Below are 19,213 nucleotides of genomic sequence, written 5' to 3' on the forward strand. Positions count from 1 at the left end.
TGATACAATTTATAACAGTACAAAATTATATGGAAACATGATACAGCCCGGATCTAATTCAATTCTCAACTGCATTTGGCCAGCTTGCACCTAGAATAACAACACTCTTCTCCTAATTCCAGGCAAGGAAGACCAGATAAGACAATGGACTGGCTGAGGTTGGAGGGCAAATGAACCAGGCTGTCACACTGTCACCAATTATCCAAAGTATTTATCTTGTTCTCAGTGTCCCTGAATGTTGTCCACGCTAGTAGTCCGTAAAAAGATACGAATAGGACACCGATATTTTACACTTTTATTGTTGCAGAATGTTTTATACAAGTGGGATTTCACATAAACCAGTCTTCTACCCTCAAAATTTTTGCTGACAAGAATTTTGCCATAACAACCAAAAACACTAACACAAAGATTGAAGCAGGAAAACAAGTATTACACTGTTTACATCCTGCTTTCACGTCTCCAGAATTCTGTTAAGACTCTGTATACAATAATGGTGAAACAAATGTAGTCACACAACAAAAATTTTAAGCAAATACAAACAATAAGACATTCAATGACATCAATTTTAAAAGTAGGGAAAATATCAAAGATAGAATTAAAAATTAGCAAACGGGCAGCACTTGCCCAGGGATAGAGCTCAGAAGGCAGGAAGGGAAAGGAGAGGACACAGGGAGGCAGTGGGAAGAGAGCTGTGACACTGTGGGGACTGCGGTCAATGTCACAGAACAAAATGGGCACGAACTGCTGAATGGAAAACCAATTTGCTCTCTAAACCTACACCCAAATCACAATTAAAAAAGAAAGAAATGGGAGGCGGGGAGAGACGCATTTGAATGCAGGAAGACACACCAAAAATAAAGGACTGAATAAATACAGAATCATCTGTATGAGACCAAACAGTTAACTATTACCTTAAAACAAAGATGAGTATATAAGAAGGCAGGGAAATTAAGACTAATGGACACGGAACAACCAGAAGGCAAAAAGTCACACATTATGAAGAACGTAACCAACGTCACTGAATAAATTATGCAGAAATTACTGAAAGGGAACCTAAACTGCCATGTAAACCTTCATCAAAAATACAATAAAATATTATTTAAAAATTAGCACAACAGGTCAGTTAATTTAAGTAATGACCCAAAAAAGTCAGCCAAATGTCATCCAGCTTGCCTAAACCTAGATTTGTTTTTCTTTTCATAATGTTCAAAATCTGTCAGAAAATGCATTTTGAATATTATGTATTTATATATTGTTCTGTTTTAATATTTACTTTTCTTCAGTTGTTGAGAAACACACACGCATTTCACTATGTGAAACTGTTTCCAGATTAATTCAAGAGGATGCTTACTTTCTTTCAATTACTTTCTGTAAAATAACTACTGTGGTAGTAGTAAATTACTTAGTGTGGCTTTTCTACCCATAAGTCTTTGTAAACTCCAAGGTGGGATTTTCTATGGGCAACTGAGGAGCTCCTGATTGCTGAAGGTGTCCACCTGGAGTATTTCTGTTGGGCGTGGCACAAAACAATGTTCTGGGAGGTGCCCACTCTCTCACGTGCTTAGAGTTCTGATGCTATGATTGGCTAGTTTGACCACCCTGCCAGGCTCAAAAGGAGGCCTCCTAGAAGCAGAACTCTCTCTCTGACTGCTGGCTGAGGAAGGACGCGCTCCTGAGAGAGACGTGCTGCTACAAGAGACACGCGCTGCTGGGAAAGAGACTCAAGAAACACGCATTGCTGAGTGAGACACTGAGGGACCAGCACTGCTGGGAGAGAGACTATGAGAGACTTGGCTGAGAGACGGTGGGCTGGGAGAGAGACTTAGCGTTTTTTTTTTTTTTTTAACTTGAATTGTAGCCTGGTGCTTCCCTAATAAACCCTGCAATCTGTGAGTTCTGTGTGGCCACTGCAGCAAATTATTGAACCCAGGAGAGAGGTGGTGGGTGCTTTGGGAGGAACGGTTGGTGAAACGGCTGGAGGGAGGCAGCATGTCGGCCTTGTAGGAATAGGCCTTGGGTTACTACTGGTAATCCTGTCTTCCTCTTGTAAGGTTAGAGGAGGTCTGAACATGTGGCCTCCTCACCGTTTTTGCAGCTACTTAAAGGTAAAATCTTGCTTTAAGGAAAATAAGCAAGGACATCAAACTGAAAGGAGGTCATTAAAAAGGGGGATCTAGTAATGAGTCCATACGAGGCTATCCTTATCTTCATTAATTCTCTCCACCACATCTGAATGAAATATAAAATGTATTATATTTTCAAACTGATATATTAGATATATTAAAAGTATCAGAAACTTTGGCCTCCAAATCTCACATTAGCCTGATTTCACCTAACAACCTGGTCTTTGGAACCTAACCATACTGCTAAGAAAGCTTACCTTACTCTCTTTTATAAGTCATGTGTACTTAGCTTTAGACAGTAACTATGCATTTCTCGTGCTTGATTCCTCTATGGGCCTAACAAAAGATCATCACAGTAGGTACTGAACAGGTTTTAACTGAATCGTGTCCAGTACGTACATACAGACTGTGGAACTTTCCTACTAGTACCCACACTTCCCTCCTCCTCAGGACACTGACGACTGAAATTCTCAAGGAATGTTCCTGGTCTGTTCAAGCAACTATCCAACATCTCTTGACTTCCTGCCTCTATCTTTCCTTCTCAAGGAGATGAGGTATATAGCCTATCCTCCTTTCCCCAAAATTAATTAATTCATTGAATTTTTGAAACTCTTCCTCATTCTTACATATTTACTTTAACCTGATTCACTTACAAAGTTCACTTTAATCCTCTTTCCAATCCCTGCCAGTGGAAAACCAAAACAAAATTTTTTTTTAAAAAAAACCTGTTTTCCTACTTTTCATTCTGCTTGTAAGTGAGAAAGTATCCCAATTATGGCTTATTTTTAAAATAACAGCTACCATGTCCTAAATGCCTACAATGTACATGACACTGTGTGAGGCTTATTTTTAGATCTTACGATAGTTAAGAGATTATCATCCCCATTTTATAGATGTTTCCAGGAGAAGCTCACAGATGTTAAGTATTTTGCCCAGGGTCACACAGATAATAAATTTAAGAAATCAAGATTCCACTGCTCTTTTCCTCTACCTAGAAAACTAGCACCTCTCTCAGACAAAAGTCCAAGTATGCTCAACCTTCTGAAGCCCATGAAGTACCCTACCCTGATGTCCTCATCGCCACATTCTCTCCTATCTTCTATATTTTAATAGTATTACTTTTTCTTTTTATTTCAAACATTTAACATATTATTATTTAAATAGGCTTTTATTAACTAGTTAGGATTCTTAACAACATCCACAAACTTATTTCTATGGGAAAATGCCTCACGGGTTCAAACCACCAATCTAAAAGCAAACTTTTAAAACACAACACACATGTAAGCCAAGAACACCCCTTTATGCTTTGTATTTGAGAGGAGGAACGCATGTTGTGCTCTATGATTTAAATCGCCTGAGGGCTTAGAAAGAAAAAAAGTGCTTCCTATTAAGTCTCAGGGAGCTCTGGTAGCGTAGTGCCTCAGGCACTTGACTGCTAACCAGAAGGCTGGTGGTTCAAACCCACCAGCAACTCCTCAGAAGGAAGATGGGGCAATCTACTTCCATAGTGATACTGCCTCGGAAACCCAAAGAGGGGTCGCTGAGTCGTGTCCGACTGGAGGGTACATAACAACAACAACAACATTAAGTTCTCAAGTTCTAGTCCCTAAAAGCAATTAACTAGTGATGAATAGCCAAACCAAACAGCCAAATCCAGTCCACTGCCTGTTTCTGTAAATAAAGTTTTACTGTAAAACTTACTTTTAAGTATTCTAAGTTTGTTTTTGTAAACAAAGGTTACATGGCAACATCTATTTGTTTACATGTTACTATGGCTGCTTTCACACTATAATATAGAGTTGAGTAAAGGCAAAAGAGACTTATCTGAGCCACAAAGCCTTAGATATTTACTTTATGGACCTTTGCAGAAAATAATTACCAACTTCATGACTGGGAGATATAAGTCAAATACTTACTTGATTCCTACTTTGTCATCTGTCCTGTCTATTTGGCCAAGGAAATTAATTTATTCTCATTCCAAGTAGTACCGAGATGACAAAAATACATACAGCAGAACAAAAACAGGTAAAAGCAATCAAAGTAAAAGAAAATTGGGGTAAAATGTACTCGGGGTAATAATATTAACACACATACAAGAAAGTATTATCCAATTGTTCAACTGGGGCATAAATGTAGCTTCACCCTTACTAGCAGCTAAAGTAAAGAGAGGGAATCAGTTCCAGGTATTCACTGTGTACAGAAAATAACACCATCTGCTCATGACAGGAGCAACAGCTCTGGGTTCTCATAAATGGGAGACTACGGTACAAGGTGCTAAACATCTTCCACAAAGTGGCTACTTACAATCAACACAATAGCAAGTTCATACAGCTCTGCTATTTAAATTTGTTAAATACACATTTAAGTGTTGGTTAAATAAAATAAATCACCTACAGATCCAACCAAGAGCCAAAGAAATGCAAGCTAACAAGCTTGTTCCTCATCCTGATAGCTCTTGGCATAAAATCCAGGTATAATCAGAACTATGACAATGTACAAAGTAATTTATCAACTTCTGCAGGTGCTTATATGTCACAAAGAGGTATTTCTTTCTAAGAACAAGTCCTATTAAGGCACCTTCATTTCCTTTACACTGGTAAATGTACAAAACTAACTTATATAAGACTCTTCATTCAAAGATAGTACACTTATATCTGCAAAGTTAATATGGAAAATCAACAGGACATGGAAATAGGCACTGTAGTTGTATTTATAATTACCATTAAAATAATATTCTGTCCCAACTAACATTGAAAGCTGTTACTGTGTTAAAATAATAATACTCTAAAAATGAAGCTGGCAGACCAAAGCAGACCTGATCAGCTACTCATAAAGTTTGAGGAATCTCAAAGCAAGCTTTGATACCTAGGTAGTACTGTCTGATGACTGCATGAAGATAAGAACCATACGAAGCTATTACACAGTATGAGTCAATCAATTTGGGATTTTTTCTTTATTATTCCTTCCCTATCCATGGAATGTTTAGGGGCCAATGCACCTCTTTTAATGTTGGTATTAAAGTGTCTCTTAATACATCATATCAGGGGAAAAAATTCTAAATATTACCTTCTGTAGAAGCTGCATCAATCATTACTCTTTGCATGAGTACTGGTTCCAATCCAAAGTCGAAAACTATGGTTTGGCGAAAAGTTCCAAATATTTCTGTGTTAAATGCTATCCCGACTTTATACACGTAATGATCTAATCCATTTTGGGTCATCTTTCCTCCTATCCATTCTTGACAGTTTTCTGGGACTTCTTGTGATACCTGGGTAGTACTGTCTCCGGCAGAGATTGCAATGATACTAAAATGAGGACGATGAGCATCATAAAGCAATGCTACGCGATACAGCATTCTTGCAGGCTACAAGGAAGTTAAAACAATTCGTTGAGTACAAAGGGGGTGAAAATCCAATTTTAATGGGGCTATTGAACAAAAATATTTCCATAAGGAACTTTTATTTTACCCATGCTTCTAAAATAATGTTAAAAATATAATCTGATGCATAATCCATTTAGAGAAAAAAATCAGAAGAGTTTAAAAAGAATCAGTTGTTAAAATGATACACTTAGGGCACATAACTAGCCTCCCTGCCCTCTGGGACATGGGCCTCGTCCTTTGTGGCAAAAGCTATCGCCCTGTATGACCACTGAGCTCTAACTAGCCACACCTTTAGCCTAAAGGAGTTTTATCTAGCCTCAATTAGGAAATCTTCACAGGACAGCAGTTACCTCTGAAGGCACTGGATTGGGTTCAAGGCTGGAGCTAAAAGTTGCCAGGTTTTTCATTCCTACATGCAAATGGTACAGTGGAAGAAATGTCATTAAAAAGTATACAAAACTTTTCCACTGCACACATTCACAGACATTTTTGACTTAGCTTCATTCTTAAACTTGAACATAATTTAAGATGGCAATCACTGCAGAAAATGTCTCTTGTACTAAAAAGCCACTATTACAGAATTTATGATTTCATCAAATATAAAAACAAGTAGCCATTACGTAAGTATCTTAGAACTGCCAGATGAAACAATTCAATTTTTAGTTAATCGTAAGCCATGAACCCCATCTTACGTTCAAACTTTGGAAGATACTATGCCAAAAAACACTCATAAATAAATAAACATCCTCAACAGCTACAAAGATCTTCTCTCAAAGTCTAAAAAAAAATTATACTTTTAATGATCCAAACACAGAAATACACTTTAGCAAATATAGAACCTATATAAAACAAACTTAGATTAAAACATTACCAATGCTCTTTTAACACAGAAATTTACAAGTCCAAAAAAGTTTAAATAAAGCTGAACAATACTTAGCATAATTTAATCGGCACCAAATTCGTACCTTACAAGTGAGCGCAAAGGTCCACGTCTGATGGGACTTTTTGGTGTTGACAGTAACGGACAGATCGGGGTTATGCTCTACCTTTACCCCTTCTATACACTCACTGAGCTGAAAACAGAGCAAACAGGGTTAAGTTTCTACTGCTGAAAGCACAAACAAAAACTATCACCATGATAAACGTCGACAGTATAGACATGATGGAGCTGTCTAACAAGGTATTTTATATCCCCATTTTCAGTGTCTTTATAAGAAAAAAATGAAGCTAAAACAAAAGACATGAAAAAATTAACCACAAGAAATCAGTCAAAAACATTCTGAATGAAGATAAATTGAGTAGTTGCAAACCTCCAAGCAAATGGTTTAGTTCTGCTCTTTATTTTAATAAATGGGTCTACATTAGCTACTAAAAACACCATTTTGCCAAGAATCAAGTTCTTCATACAAAGGATAAGAAAATAAACCAAAACAGAGCACATAATAAGGTTAAGACGCAAACAAGTTCATTGTTCAAAACAAACAAACAAAATATAGTTTATCTTCCTCACCACTTTCTCTGGAGATAATGAATTCATCCACTTTTCTATCAAGGTTTCCATGTAACTGCCTGAGAGCTGTTTATTCTCATTTTGCTGTTTCAATTTTATCAACCGTGAAGCATATCTTTTCTGCCATTCTGCTAGTTCTTCCTGGGAATGTGCTGAAGTACACTGGGCACCATACCTACAGATTCCTTGCTCTAAAAATCTAAGTAGAATAGGAAAGACTGTTTTATCACACACTTTGCTGAATCATTTAAAAGACAAGCACCCAGCATTTGCCCTCTGACTCTTCCATACAAAAGCAAACCATCACCCCCTGAAATGTCCCATCTGTCACATGCCTTGTGAAAGGAGGGAGTGGTGGTTTAGAGTACACTCACAACAGTTAATGCAAAACAACTCCCCATATTCACTGATTTCTTTTACTGGAACAGAGGGTCCCAAAGCACAGCCCATTTATATGTCCCTCCCCAGAAAACACCACTGAAAACCAGGCATCTCCCTTTGTGATCTAACTGATGCATTTCTCTCAGAGGAGAATTTTTCTAAAGCAACACTGACATCAAGTGGCTTAGCTGCTCAAACACAGGTATATTCTACTCCCCAAAATGATATAACCTTCAGAAAATTTTCCAAATACTGGAAATTTTATTCTGAAAAAGAATTAACATATCATTAACTTATCATCTTATTACGGGTTCTCCCGTAAACACTCAAGACTTAATGCTTTCACCCCTTCTACATTATTATTACCTACATTTCAAACTAGTGAGCTATATTAATTCATTTGGAATTTTAAATAAACTCAGAGTAAGTTTCATATCACAAAACCATGTTTATTATTCATAATCATATTTATCTGTTCAATGGATAAATTCCTAAATTTTCATTTTAAAGGACAGAGTTAATGATTTATCAAAGCTTATGACTCAGAAAATTTAACTTTCAGCTCAATGGTCAAAAATAGATAAAAATAAAAAATTTTAATCAATAATTTAAAAAATACTTAGTATCCTCAAAACTAAAGACAAGTTTTTAAATCAATGAAAACATAAAAACTTGGTGAAAGATCCTCTGTGAGAAAAAATTACAATTAAACTTTAAACAAAATGAAACAAAAGCAATGCTACAGTGAACACAATTTTTCAAAATTATGGACAGTAAGAAATGCAAAATGAACCACAGCAAAACATAAGTTAACAAATGGTTCACCATACTTGAAAATATGAGTGTATCTGAAGGTTTTCCTGATAAATCACGAAGTCTTTAAGTTAACTATTTATTAAGTTCTCTTAAGCATGCTTTGGAAGACACACTCAAAATCACGTTGAGTTTCTCGTATGTATGTCTTAACAAGTAAAATATCTTTCTATTGATTTGTTTTAAATTACTTTCCTAAAATTCGAAGGTTTTATATTCTAATCTGGACTGTGGATTTTCTTCTATTTCCTTTCCACAGGATTGTGTTCTATAAGATATCACCAGGATTTTCAAATCTTACTATTGTTTCCTTATTTCTCCTATCAAATCAAATCAAACATCTTGACTTTTCAGACATCAAAATTATATATCAAATTTCCCTAATTATCAAAAGTAATTTCTAGAATAATAAGAACTCGTATCTGAAATCCCACTCGTTACAACTTCTTATAAAAAAGAACTGAAAAGCTCACCTTTTGGGACCTTAGTAATTCTTTCCACATTAATACACACGTATTAAATTTTCAAAGGTTAGCCATTCAGATATAAGTTACTCATGAATTCTGCATCAGGATCACGTGAAGATAACAGATTTCCTTTTTTTTCAGAAAACTTACTATAATAATTTAACATTTCTTTATCTATTTTACGTATAAGGTAATTTCAATTTTGACCACGATAACCTAGGTAAATTTCACATAAACAAAAGACCAGCAGTTAAGTCCCATCATAAGAATAAAATTGGTAGCATAAAAGCTGCTGAGCAAAGTCCTAACCATCTCTGTGTAGGCCACTGTTGTCTGTCATTAAAAGAAGATGCTCATGCCATGATTTTTACTTTATTATTTACTGATAACGACCAGATGACTTCTGTTTTAAATAAAAAATAAACCACTTTACTTATGTGACATTTTACTTTTCCTTCCTTCACTTATGCTCTTTTTGAATTTGAATTACTACTTTTCAAAAAGTAAAGGAAAATTATCTAGCCTTTGAACAAAGACATGTCATTGGTTTAAGAAAAAAATTCACGTTACCTTTTACACAAAGTATATTCCTCGCTGCTTGTGATTCCCCTAGGTGGTGGGCGGAAATGCCAACCATTACAAGATCCTAGAGAGTAATCAGGATATAGGCTTATCATTTGAGGCTTGCTTGTGATTCTGATATTTTAATGTGTAAGAAATACTATAATCCCTCCACACACATCATTCCAGATGATGTACAAAAATGACATGACATACTTGCTCCTACCAAAAAAAGGCATCTACCAGTTGATTTATCAATTAACTACATGAAACTTAGAAACCAATGAAGAAGCAGTTACCCAGCAGTTAAATGGAGTTAATGACCCTGACTCGATCCCAGCAACTGGTGAACATACTCCCAGGGCAGTCTTTTCCCTAAAACAACTAAAGGGGGAATGTTGGCATGCTTGTCATTTCTTAAGCATGTAAAGTGTCTCTACTAGGAACTCCTTAAAGAATGATACATATACATACATACTTTGTATCCTAAAAGAAAACCTCCAACGATGAACTACAATCCTGAACACTGAATGAGAAGAAACTCCACATTATCACCCATGTTTCTTAAAAGTCGTATTAAAAAATTGTATTTGTTTACTTCAGAATACTATGGGCTTTGATCTGTTTGAGCTCCCAGATAAACCAGAGAAAAATAAGGCCTAAGAGAGAAAAGGCTAGAACTATAAGAGCTGACTGAGCAGGGACAAGTTTTCAAAAACCTCACAGTCATTTCTTATTTCCTTAAGTCAGTGTGGGGAAAAAAGAATAAATTCAGCCAGGTTGAGTTTCAAGCTGTTCTTTCTTTACCCCTTATCAGCTGTGTGACTTTGGGCAAACTACTGGACCTTAGTAAATGTCACTATTGTCACTTATAAGAAAGTTGGAGAACAAGTCTAAGGAACCAGGCCATGTTTATGTGAAGTCACTATGGCAGTACACAGCATTCAGCAAGTGCTCAACGAATGGAGGTCTCTCCTCTTTCCTCTGACAAGAGACGGATGGGGAGATCATGAAGTTTAACTGTAACGGGAACAACTGAGCTAACAGATTAGCACTTCTGAAAGTCGTATTGCCTGGGATAAGAGAGAGATGAGAAAGTGTCCTCCCTCTACAGATAGCTGAGAACAGGTTTAAATGTAGTCCTACATGGAGGCAAGGGGACCTAGATGACCTCTGCAGTTACTACCACCTCCGTTATTCCACTGAAAAACAGCTAGTGACATCACTGTTTTCACCTACACCTAATTTCTTAAAATTAATTTTTTATATTCTTTCCTACATCTCCACTTACATCTTCTATCCCTCAGTATATTTTCTCCCAATAAGCAGTAAAACAGCAAAGCCTGGAATCACAGCTACAACAAACGGCACGCAGTTCATACTTACCCTCTTCTAAGTCTTCCACGTGATACCCAGAGAGAACGTTACTTGTTGCTGTCTGCAAGTTTTCAAATGAAAGATATTCTTAATATAAGAACTACTCGAGGCTGAATTAAACTTGGACACTTTTAACATTAAAAACAAACAACTGTGATTATAGCATAGTTAGAAAATTTTAATAAACATAAATCTTCGCAAGCGACTTAATTTTGCTCTTTGGTTGATATTGTGTTTAAATATGGAAAAGAGGTACTTCTATGACGCTTGTTAAGAAAACTTTTACGCAGATGCCCTACCCAAAAATCACCTGGTGGTAGAGAGTCTAGAATCCCCAGCCCCAAACGCTATAAAGTCAGCACTTCCCACCCACTTATTCATTCCCTCTCCTCTTCAGACCTCCGAGAGAGTGACTGACTGATAGGTGCCTTTTCTCCTGCCGAGAACAGAGCACTGCCACTGCTGAGCCTGGGAGCACCTCCTGCACATCCTCAGCCTGGAATGAGGACTATCCCCACAGAGGAGCCCCCAGCCCAGGACCACCCCCTCTATCCTCCTGGTTTCTCTGACTTCCTCAGTGCAGGTGAGTCCCCAGCCTGCCCCTTGGGCTCTAACTTTATGCTAAGCTCCACAGCCCGATCTCAGCTGAGTGCTGGCGCTGGCACTTCTTCTAACTACTCGGCAGCTCTTTACACACTGGATAATTGATAGCTACACGGGGCTTTGACGACAGCAGCTTGCAACTGCCCTTATGCACTCTGGCACCAAGCAGAGTATCTAGCACATAATAGGTGCTCAGAAAATGTTTACTGAATGATTATCACCCAAGCACTTCAAACACATTATGTCCAAAACATAAATGATCAACTTTACCCCAAACTGATCCTCCTCCAGTGCTCCTATCTCAAGTTAATGGATTCACCTGCCCCAAGGACAGCCAGACTGACGTTTTGAAAGTCATCCTGAACTCTCCCCTCTTCTCTCCTACCTGGTCTCCAACTCTCCATGCCCACGGCCACCATTCTACTGAAGGTCCTTATTACCATGAACCAGCCAGCTATGTGCCAAGTCACCTTGTACCAAGTCACATCTGGGTCTTAGTTAGCTGCCCCATCTTTAACTCTCATACTTCTGTCTCTGTGGTTCCCTGCCCCACTCCCACAGGGTTAATCTCTCCTTCCCTTGCTGGTACATCCCTTATAGCACTGATTGACCACAGGCCGTCCTATGGCCCCATTAGTTGTATACATGTCTAACCATCCCGCCAGATGTTTTTCACTGATATCAGTCTCAGCTTTCCAAAACCCACAGAACCTTGAACAGCACAAGTGCACCAAAAATGCTGAAGTGAATCAGGAGGAGGAAACCGTGTCCCAAGATAGATTTGGATCGACTTTTATAATAGAAAGCAAGTTATAAGTGCCATTTGGGTATAACTGGAACAATAGTGTCACTATAATTTATATGTGCTTGGTTACACTGCACACTTTGGTTGGGCTTGTACTAAATCCCCGTAACACTGTTCCTACAGGAAAATGGTCTGATTCCAGGCAAGCTACTTAGTAACAAACTGCTGAAATACAGTCCATTCTTTTTGTGACAGGAAGTACTGGATACAAGAATTCATAAGATGTCAGTGTCACAAAACAAAATGTGTATGAACTGTTGTATATAAAATGAATCTGCTGTGTAAAATTTCACCCAAATCACAATAAAAAGTTAAAAAAGAAATTACATAAGCTAATTTATCATTAGTAATTGTTCATGTTATAAGGAGTCTAGGCCTCATGAAAAAGATTTATTGAAATATCTCTTTAAATTCTATTAGCAAGGTCTAAGTGCCATAGTCCTACGCTAGCCCTTAAAATATGATTGTTGTTGTTGTTGTTATTTGCCAGCGAGTCGGCCCCGACTCCTAGCGACCCCTCCTTGGGTTTCCGAGGCAGTATCACTACAGAAGGTTAGGATTGCCCAACCTTCCTTCCGAGGAGTGGCTGGTGGGTTTGAACCGCCAGCCTTCTGGTTAGCAGTCAAGTGCCTTAGGCACTATGCTACTAGAGCTCCTAAAATATTATTACATTTACACAAATATGAAAGCTAAAATTTCATTTCCAGTATGAAAAGCTTAAAGTATCCTCCCTTAAACACTTAGAGAAATAAACTTAAGTCTTCAAGGAAAAAAGAAACAAGGATAAAATGTTTTGCTCAGAGAATAAACACTTCCGCCGTTTATACCTGTTGGAGGAGAAAAACAAAGGGCATCCTTCGCCCGTGCAGCGTCCGAGGCGATCAGCAAATGTGCGGAACGTCCGTGCTGACGCCGCGCACCTCCAGCGAGCGGTGAGCCGGCCGCAGCACACTCTCATCACAGGGGAAAGCTGCGTCTGTGCTGACCATTTGGCTACCGTGGCTTTTATGTTGCAAGGTGCTTGTTTTTTCTGTTTTGAATATCGTTTTTATGTACCCAGGGCCCAAGCCAAAAAACGGCATTATCAATTAGCTTCCGGTATTCCGTTTATACTGACACTTTCAGGGAAAGTAGTCAAACATCCTACAATTGGAACTCTCACAAATTCGTAATCACATCTATTTATTAAGATATACTATATCTTACCAAATGATAACTGTTGGTTTTCTCTTCACTAATCAGTCTTTCCTTCTGTCTTTATCTGCATTCACTACAGTTTACAAGTTAAATGCCAGCTCAGCCCAATCTTTAAATGAATTGTGTCTGTTTTAAAATGTGTCATGTGCAATAATAAACAGAACTAGTACTGTCTGTTAGCTTCTTCTAGATGGAATTTTTTTTTTTAAATAATACCAGTTCACTAACCAAAAAGACTACTACTCTGGTTACAGAAAAAATAAATTCCTAACAAAACTTAAGCCATTTCTTCCAACAGCGTAATCACAAAATAAGAGACGTGATATTTCTGCCTTTACATGTAAATAACTGTAACTATAAAAATAAAATTTTTGACATATTTGTGTGTGATTATCAGCTATAAAGCTGAATTAAACTAAACCAATAAAAGAGCAAAGCCAAAATCTTAACAAACGAAAGGTCATTTTATTTTATATTCCATAAAAAAGGTCTAACACATTTATAATTATCTTGCTTCGTTTCATCAAAATTCAGACAGACTGCACACATATACAAGAAACGAAAGGGCTTTGAAGTTAATCAGAGTTTACTGATTCTCAGTACATCATACAATACAAGGAAAATGACACTAAAAAAACTCATAGTAGCAAAAGCAAGTTTCCTTATCCAGCTCGTGTGGGAGTCCACAGTGGCTGTCTGCTTTGCCTGTTTGTCTGCGGGCATGAGCTGTAAAGTATTAGCTTTGTAGAAGACACTCTACAGGTCAAGCCGCCTGCCCAGAGTGCTCTCATCACACACACACACACACACACGCACACGCACGCACACACACACACACACACACGGGAACTGTGCCTTCTGAACTCTCGTTTCTTGGTTTAGCTGTCCCCTGTCCCCAACCACCCAATCCAAAGTTATTTTTCTATCACAGGAAACATATTCTTTTCCCTCATAGCATTTACCTCAATCTGAATTACACCTAAATAAATAGTTACGTATTTGTTGTCTGTCTTCCCCAAGATTCTACGTTGCCACGGACAAGCACATATAACCCAGCACCTGGTACAGCCCCTAGCACGGAGTAAATGCTCAGTTCTTGAATAAAGAACCTATCAATCACTACATGGGCAACCATTTATAACAAAATCTGACAGATGGCTATTTTTAAAACAGAACTTCTAAATAAATATAAATGTTTATAGAAGCCTGTATGAGGAACAGAAATTTGGACTTACTGTCTGTCTATGGGCCTTTCACATGCTTCTGTTGTCCCCGTCTTCCACGGGCCCAAGTCCTGTACTGGAGCACATTTCTGCTCCACATTTACCCTGGCACATTACTTCTATCTCCTAAAAATCGTCCTCAAATCAGAATCCCTTTAGTTGCTTCATAAACGATGGTCAGCTTGTAGAGTAGCTCACATCCAATGTCAGCATTTTCTAACAGCCAGAAGTCTAAAGTCTCTCAAGCACCCATTTACTGGGCAAAGACAACTAACAAGAATTAGTGAACTCCTTTTAAAAATCATCAATATGAGACCAAATGACCAAAATTTAATCTAAAGCAGGTTTGGAACTGAACTCACCCACATGACTCAACTTTCAGCCAAACAACAGGCACACCTATAAGGTGAACAGCAACACCACAGAGGTATGCATTCCTCAGAAGAACCAATGCACAAGATCAAAAGAGCAGCATGTGCCCAGTGATGAAGCTCAGAAGGAAGAGACAGGAAGGAAGAGTGGATGGAAACAGCAAACACAGGGAGGAAGTGAGAAGAATGCTGTTACATTATGGGGATTGCAATCAAAGTCACTCAACAAAATGCATATAAATTATTGAATGGAAAACCAACTTGCTATGTAAACTTCCACCCAAATCACAAAAAAAAGAAAAAGAAAAATTACTCCCAAGCAAAGATGAGAAGATAAAGGGGCACAGGGAAAGCAGAGTACTGTTTCTCATGCAACCAGAATGAATGAATGAGAATGATGGCACAATGTACTGATGTAATCAATATCTATGAACATATGCAGGAATTGTTAAATGGGGACCTAATTTTCTGTCAAACTTTAAATACAATAAAATATTAATTAAAAAACATCAGGAACAGAAACTTGACATGTCGAAGAAACTTAAGAAGAGGAAGGTTCCTAGGATGAGACCAAGCTGTGAACAGGAAACGTCAGAAGTTCTCATTACCCTCTCCCCCTTTATAGCCTTGCCTTCTTGGCTGATGCTACAATGATTTTCCAAAATTTAATAGAGAACATTTAATAGGCAGGTTGAATTGAAAGCTTTCCAAACAGATGCACTGAAACAGTCTTTCTTACCTCTGTTTCTGTGAGAAGTGTTTTGAGTCTTGTCAAATCTTTTGTTACCATCCCATTCTGAACGGATAAATAAAAAAGAGAAAAACCAATTAGTATATTAGTTCTTCACTATTAGGGGCTTAGCTCAATTCCTCGGCTGTTTATGAAAATTTCTCTAATAAAAGACAATGCTATCTTCACTACCATGCCCACTATCAGTAACCGTGATAATAAAGCTACCCATCTATGAAAAAAGTTAAAGATTAACAGCACAAACTATACAGTGTGCCTTTTCTGATAAGTGAAAACACTGCCTTTCACCTTACGTAACAGTTAAAAATTAATTTTATAAAGCAATCAAAACAGGTAGTACTGTAGAACAGGGCAGGATAAGTGAAGAGAAAAATAATCTGAAACTTTTTTAACCTTTTTTCCCTAAGGCTAATGGGTTTATATTTGCAAAATGATGAACTCAAACAGTTAACCATGCCTCAGAGACTCACACACAAAGACTGTACCACTTTAAAGATGGCCATTAATGAAGTTTTGATGGAAAATATACAATATATTTCTTTCTCTGAAATTCATATTTCACTTGAGATTTATTAGCAAATTACTTCTTACTTGTGTTAAATTTATAAACCCAACGGGTGAAACTTTATGCTTACCAGATATACAATAAGTCCTGAAGGATAGAATTATCTTAATAAAGAGGGATACACTCTTTACCATCTATCTAAAACTAAATATTTACTTTTACTATATTAATAATGCATTTTAGCCTTTAAACTCATTTGAAAATTTAGTGAAATCAGGACATTGCCAAACCACTTTAACAATGCACTTTCTAGTAACTCCTGAGATAACTAACTTACCCTTTAAGATGAGTCAGTACCCAGCAACATACCAAGTACTGCCCTAATTTCTGTATTTGTGACCAAGTATGCTGGTTTGCAGTAACAGAAATCGGATCTAAACTTTCACAATTTACACCAACTCAGAATAATAAAGAGCTCATGCTGGGTAGCACAGTGGACATGCTATTTTATTGCCTTCACTATTTGTCATTCAAACTTAATGACAATTAGAGTATCCGACTTTCTTCCAACTCATAAATTACCAACTCTAAAGTTTCTAAAAGTATTCTTTCAAATATCTCAAAAGAAAAAAGGAAAAAACTTCTAGAATATTAAACATTACATTTAAAAACTTATCCCAAGTTTGAATAAAATCAGATACACAGTTCCATCTGAGTGGTCATGAATGTTAACTTATAGGCGTACCATCTTCAGAAACAAAAGTAATTTTTAGTTAGTTTAAATAGATTTAAAACACCATATGAAATAAATGGTTGAATTTTAGAATCCTGTAAGATCATATCCACAAGTATTTTAAAAGCTAAAAATATGTCCAAGCTCTATTAAATTTTATCTTTAAGGAAAATCTTTTAATTATTTGAAATATCTTCAAACTTTTAAAAAGTCCCAATACTCCTTCCAGATGTCATCACAAGCTACAAGAATCCAACGGTTAAACATCAGCTTGCTCATGAGAAATGAGTATGTCAAGACACCCAAGAACTCTGATGTCTAACAGGAGGAACTAAGGAAAAATGCATGCTAACTGTTTTTTCCCACAGTATGTATAGAAGTCCGACATGAATCCATTTTCAGGCATGTAAAATAGAACTCATCAACGTACCAAGGACTCTCCTGTCAGTGACTTGGCAAGAATGCTGGCTACAGGCTGGAGCTTTCCTTTCAGCTGCATGCAGCAAAGCACTGCCCGAAAGGCACCGTCTCCCTGGGCCAGTCCTTCTCCCAACACTGTCACAAAGGAACAGCCATCATTAACCACATAGCAGTCAATACTCATTTGTCTTGAGTATAATATTGACACATCATCACAAGCATGGCTTCTCATATACTAAAAGAATACAAGTCGTAGGGAAAGGCAATGAGGTTTCAGTTCTGTCCAAGATACACACAAGGCCAAAAGGAAACATGGGGCAATCACCACAGCTAAACACAGAAGCCAGGGAGGATCACACCAAAATCACAGGGAGAAGAATTCATCATAAAGCTCTTTGGAAGCTATAATTTCCATGTGAGTGAGAACTTTTAAATTGCAGAGATATGAGCTGAATAAAGTTCTCATGTTTTTGACAGTGACACATGAGACCCTGTGCCATGAAGGTGCATAAGAACAGAAACTGCAAACCTCTGTATCATATATTCCTAAACAATTAAGAATTAGCCTTTATCAAAATCCGCAAGATTAAGAATCCAATTGTTTAATGGTCACAGAAAACGCTAATCAAATTACTTGCAAGTGTTTGCAGACTGAATGTAATACAATCTCAGGGAGCACGTTTCTAGCAATGTAGAATATACTAATTTTTATGACATGTCATGGGAGATGACATCTCACAGATACTGCTGATGGTCTAACTAGTAAAGCAATCTGTAGCCTTCTCTTTACCACTAAGTCCCAGATTCTATTATACACATTTTAGCTTCCTCTGCAAGAAAACAATTTGCTGAAAAAAACCTTTTGGAAATTGCATTTTTTTCCAGTTATTTCCAAGGAGATGTTTCTTTCAAGCATCAGTATTATACATTGCCCATTTAAAGTCCGTGAGGTCTGTTTATATCATTTTGGTTGTAATGAGTATATCCTCTCATTATATTACTCAATTTTTTTATCACACAAATAACACTATAGCAACATTAACAAAATCCTACATAAAAGTAAAGCTCACCATAAGCTCACCATTCAACTAAACAGTTTTTACTTATTCATGTTATCTTCCAATTTTCATCAATACTTCATTTTTCCATGATTGCAACCGATACAAAAGTAATATAATAGCCTGCATTCTGCGTTATTTCCCCTCAGCATATTCAATATTTTCCATGTTATTAGAGTGTTTATATTTATCATGTTATTGGCTATATAATGTTTCATCAAGTGGATACAAAAGAAATAACAACCCACTGCCATCAAGTCAATTCCAACTCATGACCCTACAGGCGACAGGAGAATTGCCTCACGGAGTTTCTAAGGCTGTAAATCTTGGCGGAAGCAGGCTGCCTCATCAGTCTCCTGCGGAGTGGCTAGTGGGTTCGAACCACTGACCTTTTGGTTAGCAGCCAAATGCCTTATCCATTGCGCCACTAGAGCTCCTTATCAAGTGAACACATCAATTTATTTAACCATTCCTTGCTCCAGAATAATCCCAATTTTTAACTATTAAAATTAACACTATTACTGTAATAAGCATCTTCAATACTCTTCATTGAATCAAATTACTAAATTGAAAGTTGCAGGCTCTCTGTAGTCAGGTTTTACTCAATTACTTTTAGTTGGGACCAATCTCCTGTCTCATTCCATCCATGTTACAGATCACTCATCTACTCAACTGTCACTGAATAATTCTAGTAAGCGAGTAAGTCCAATAAAGTGGCATCTTATAAAATTCCACAGTAAGGCCACATCTCCCTCAGTTCTTATTACTCCTGAAACTATTCAGATATGACCTTGGGCAGTCACTTTATCTCTCTGGCCCTCAGTTTGGTCACCCAGAAAATAGAAACATGTTTAAATTTGTTGTAAGGATCAAATGAGGGAACTCCAATAAAATGCTCTGAAGAGAAACAGCAGTCCCTGGAGGTCTACATCA

General features: G+C 37.3%; 1 protein-coding gene across 1 annotated transcript in view; it reads right to left on the reverse strand.

Annotated features, from left to right (window-relative positions):
• The window catches only part of HELZ (helicase with zinc finger), a 199,686-nt gene that overhangs the window by 163,191 nt on the left and 17,282 nt on the right, over nt 1-19,213 (reverse strand). The window contains exons 3-9 of the mRNA XM_042783553.1: nt 17,233-17,357; nt 15,553-15,609; nt 10,624-10,675; nt 9,247-9,322; nt 7,016-7,214; nt 6,471-6,578; nt 5,190-5,487 (exon numbers count right to left, since the gene is read on the reverse strand). Coding sequence (XP_042639487.1) covers nt 5,190-5,487; nt 6,471-6,578; nt 7,016-7,214; nt 9,247-9,322; nt 10,624-10,675; nt 15,553-15,609; nt 17,233-17,357 — 915 coding nt within the window. The remainder of the gene's footprint in view (nt 1-5,189; nt 5,488-6,470; nt 6,579-7,015; nt 7,215-9,246; nt 9,323-10,623; nt 10,676-15,552; nt 15,610-17,232; nt 17,358-19,213) is intronic.

This window comes from Orycteropus afer, unplaced genomic scaffold (genome assembly GCF_000298275.1).
Source record: "Orycteropus afer afer isolate SDZICR_OR568_19922 unplaced genomic scaffold, OryAfe1.0 scaffold00018, whole genome shotgun sequence".
Classification (NCBI taxonomy): domain Eukaryota; kingdom Metazoa; phylum Chordata; class Mammalia; order Tubulidentata; family Orycteropodidae; genus Orycteropus; species Orycteropus afer.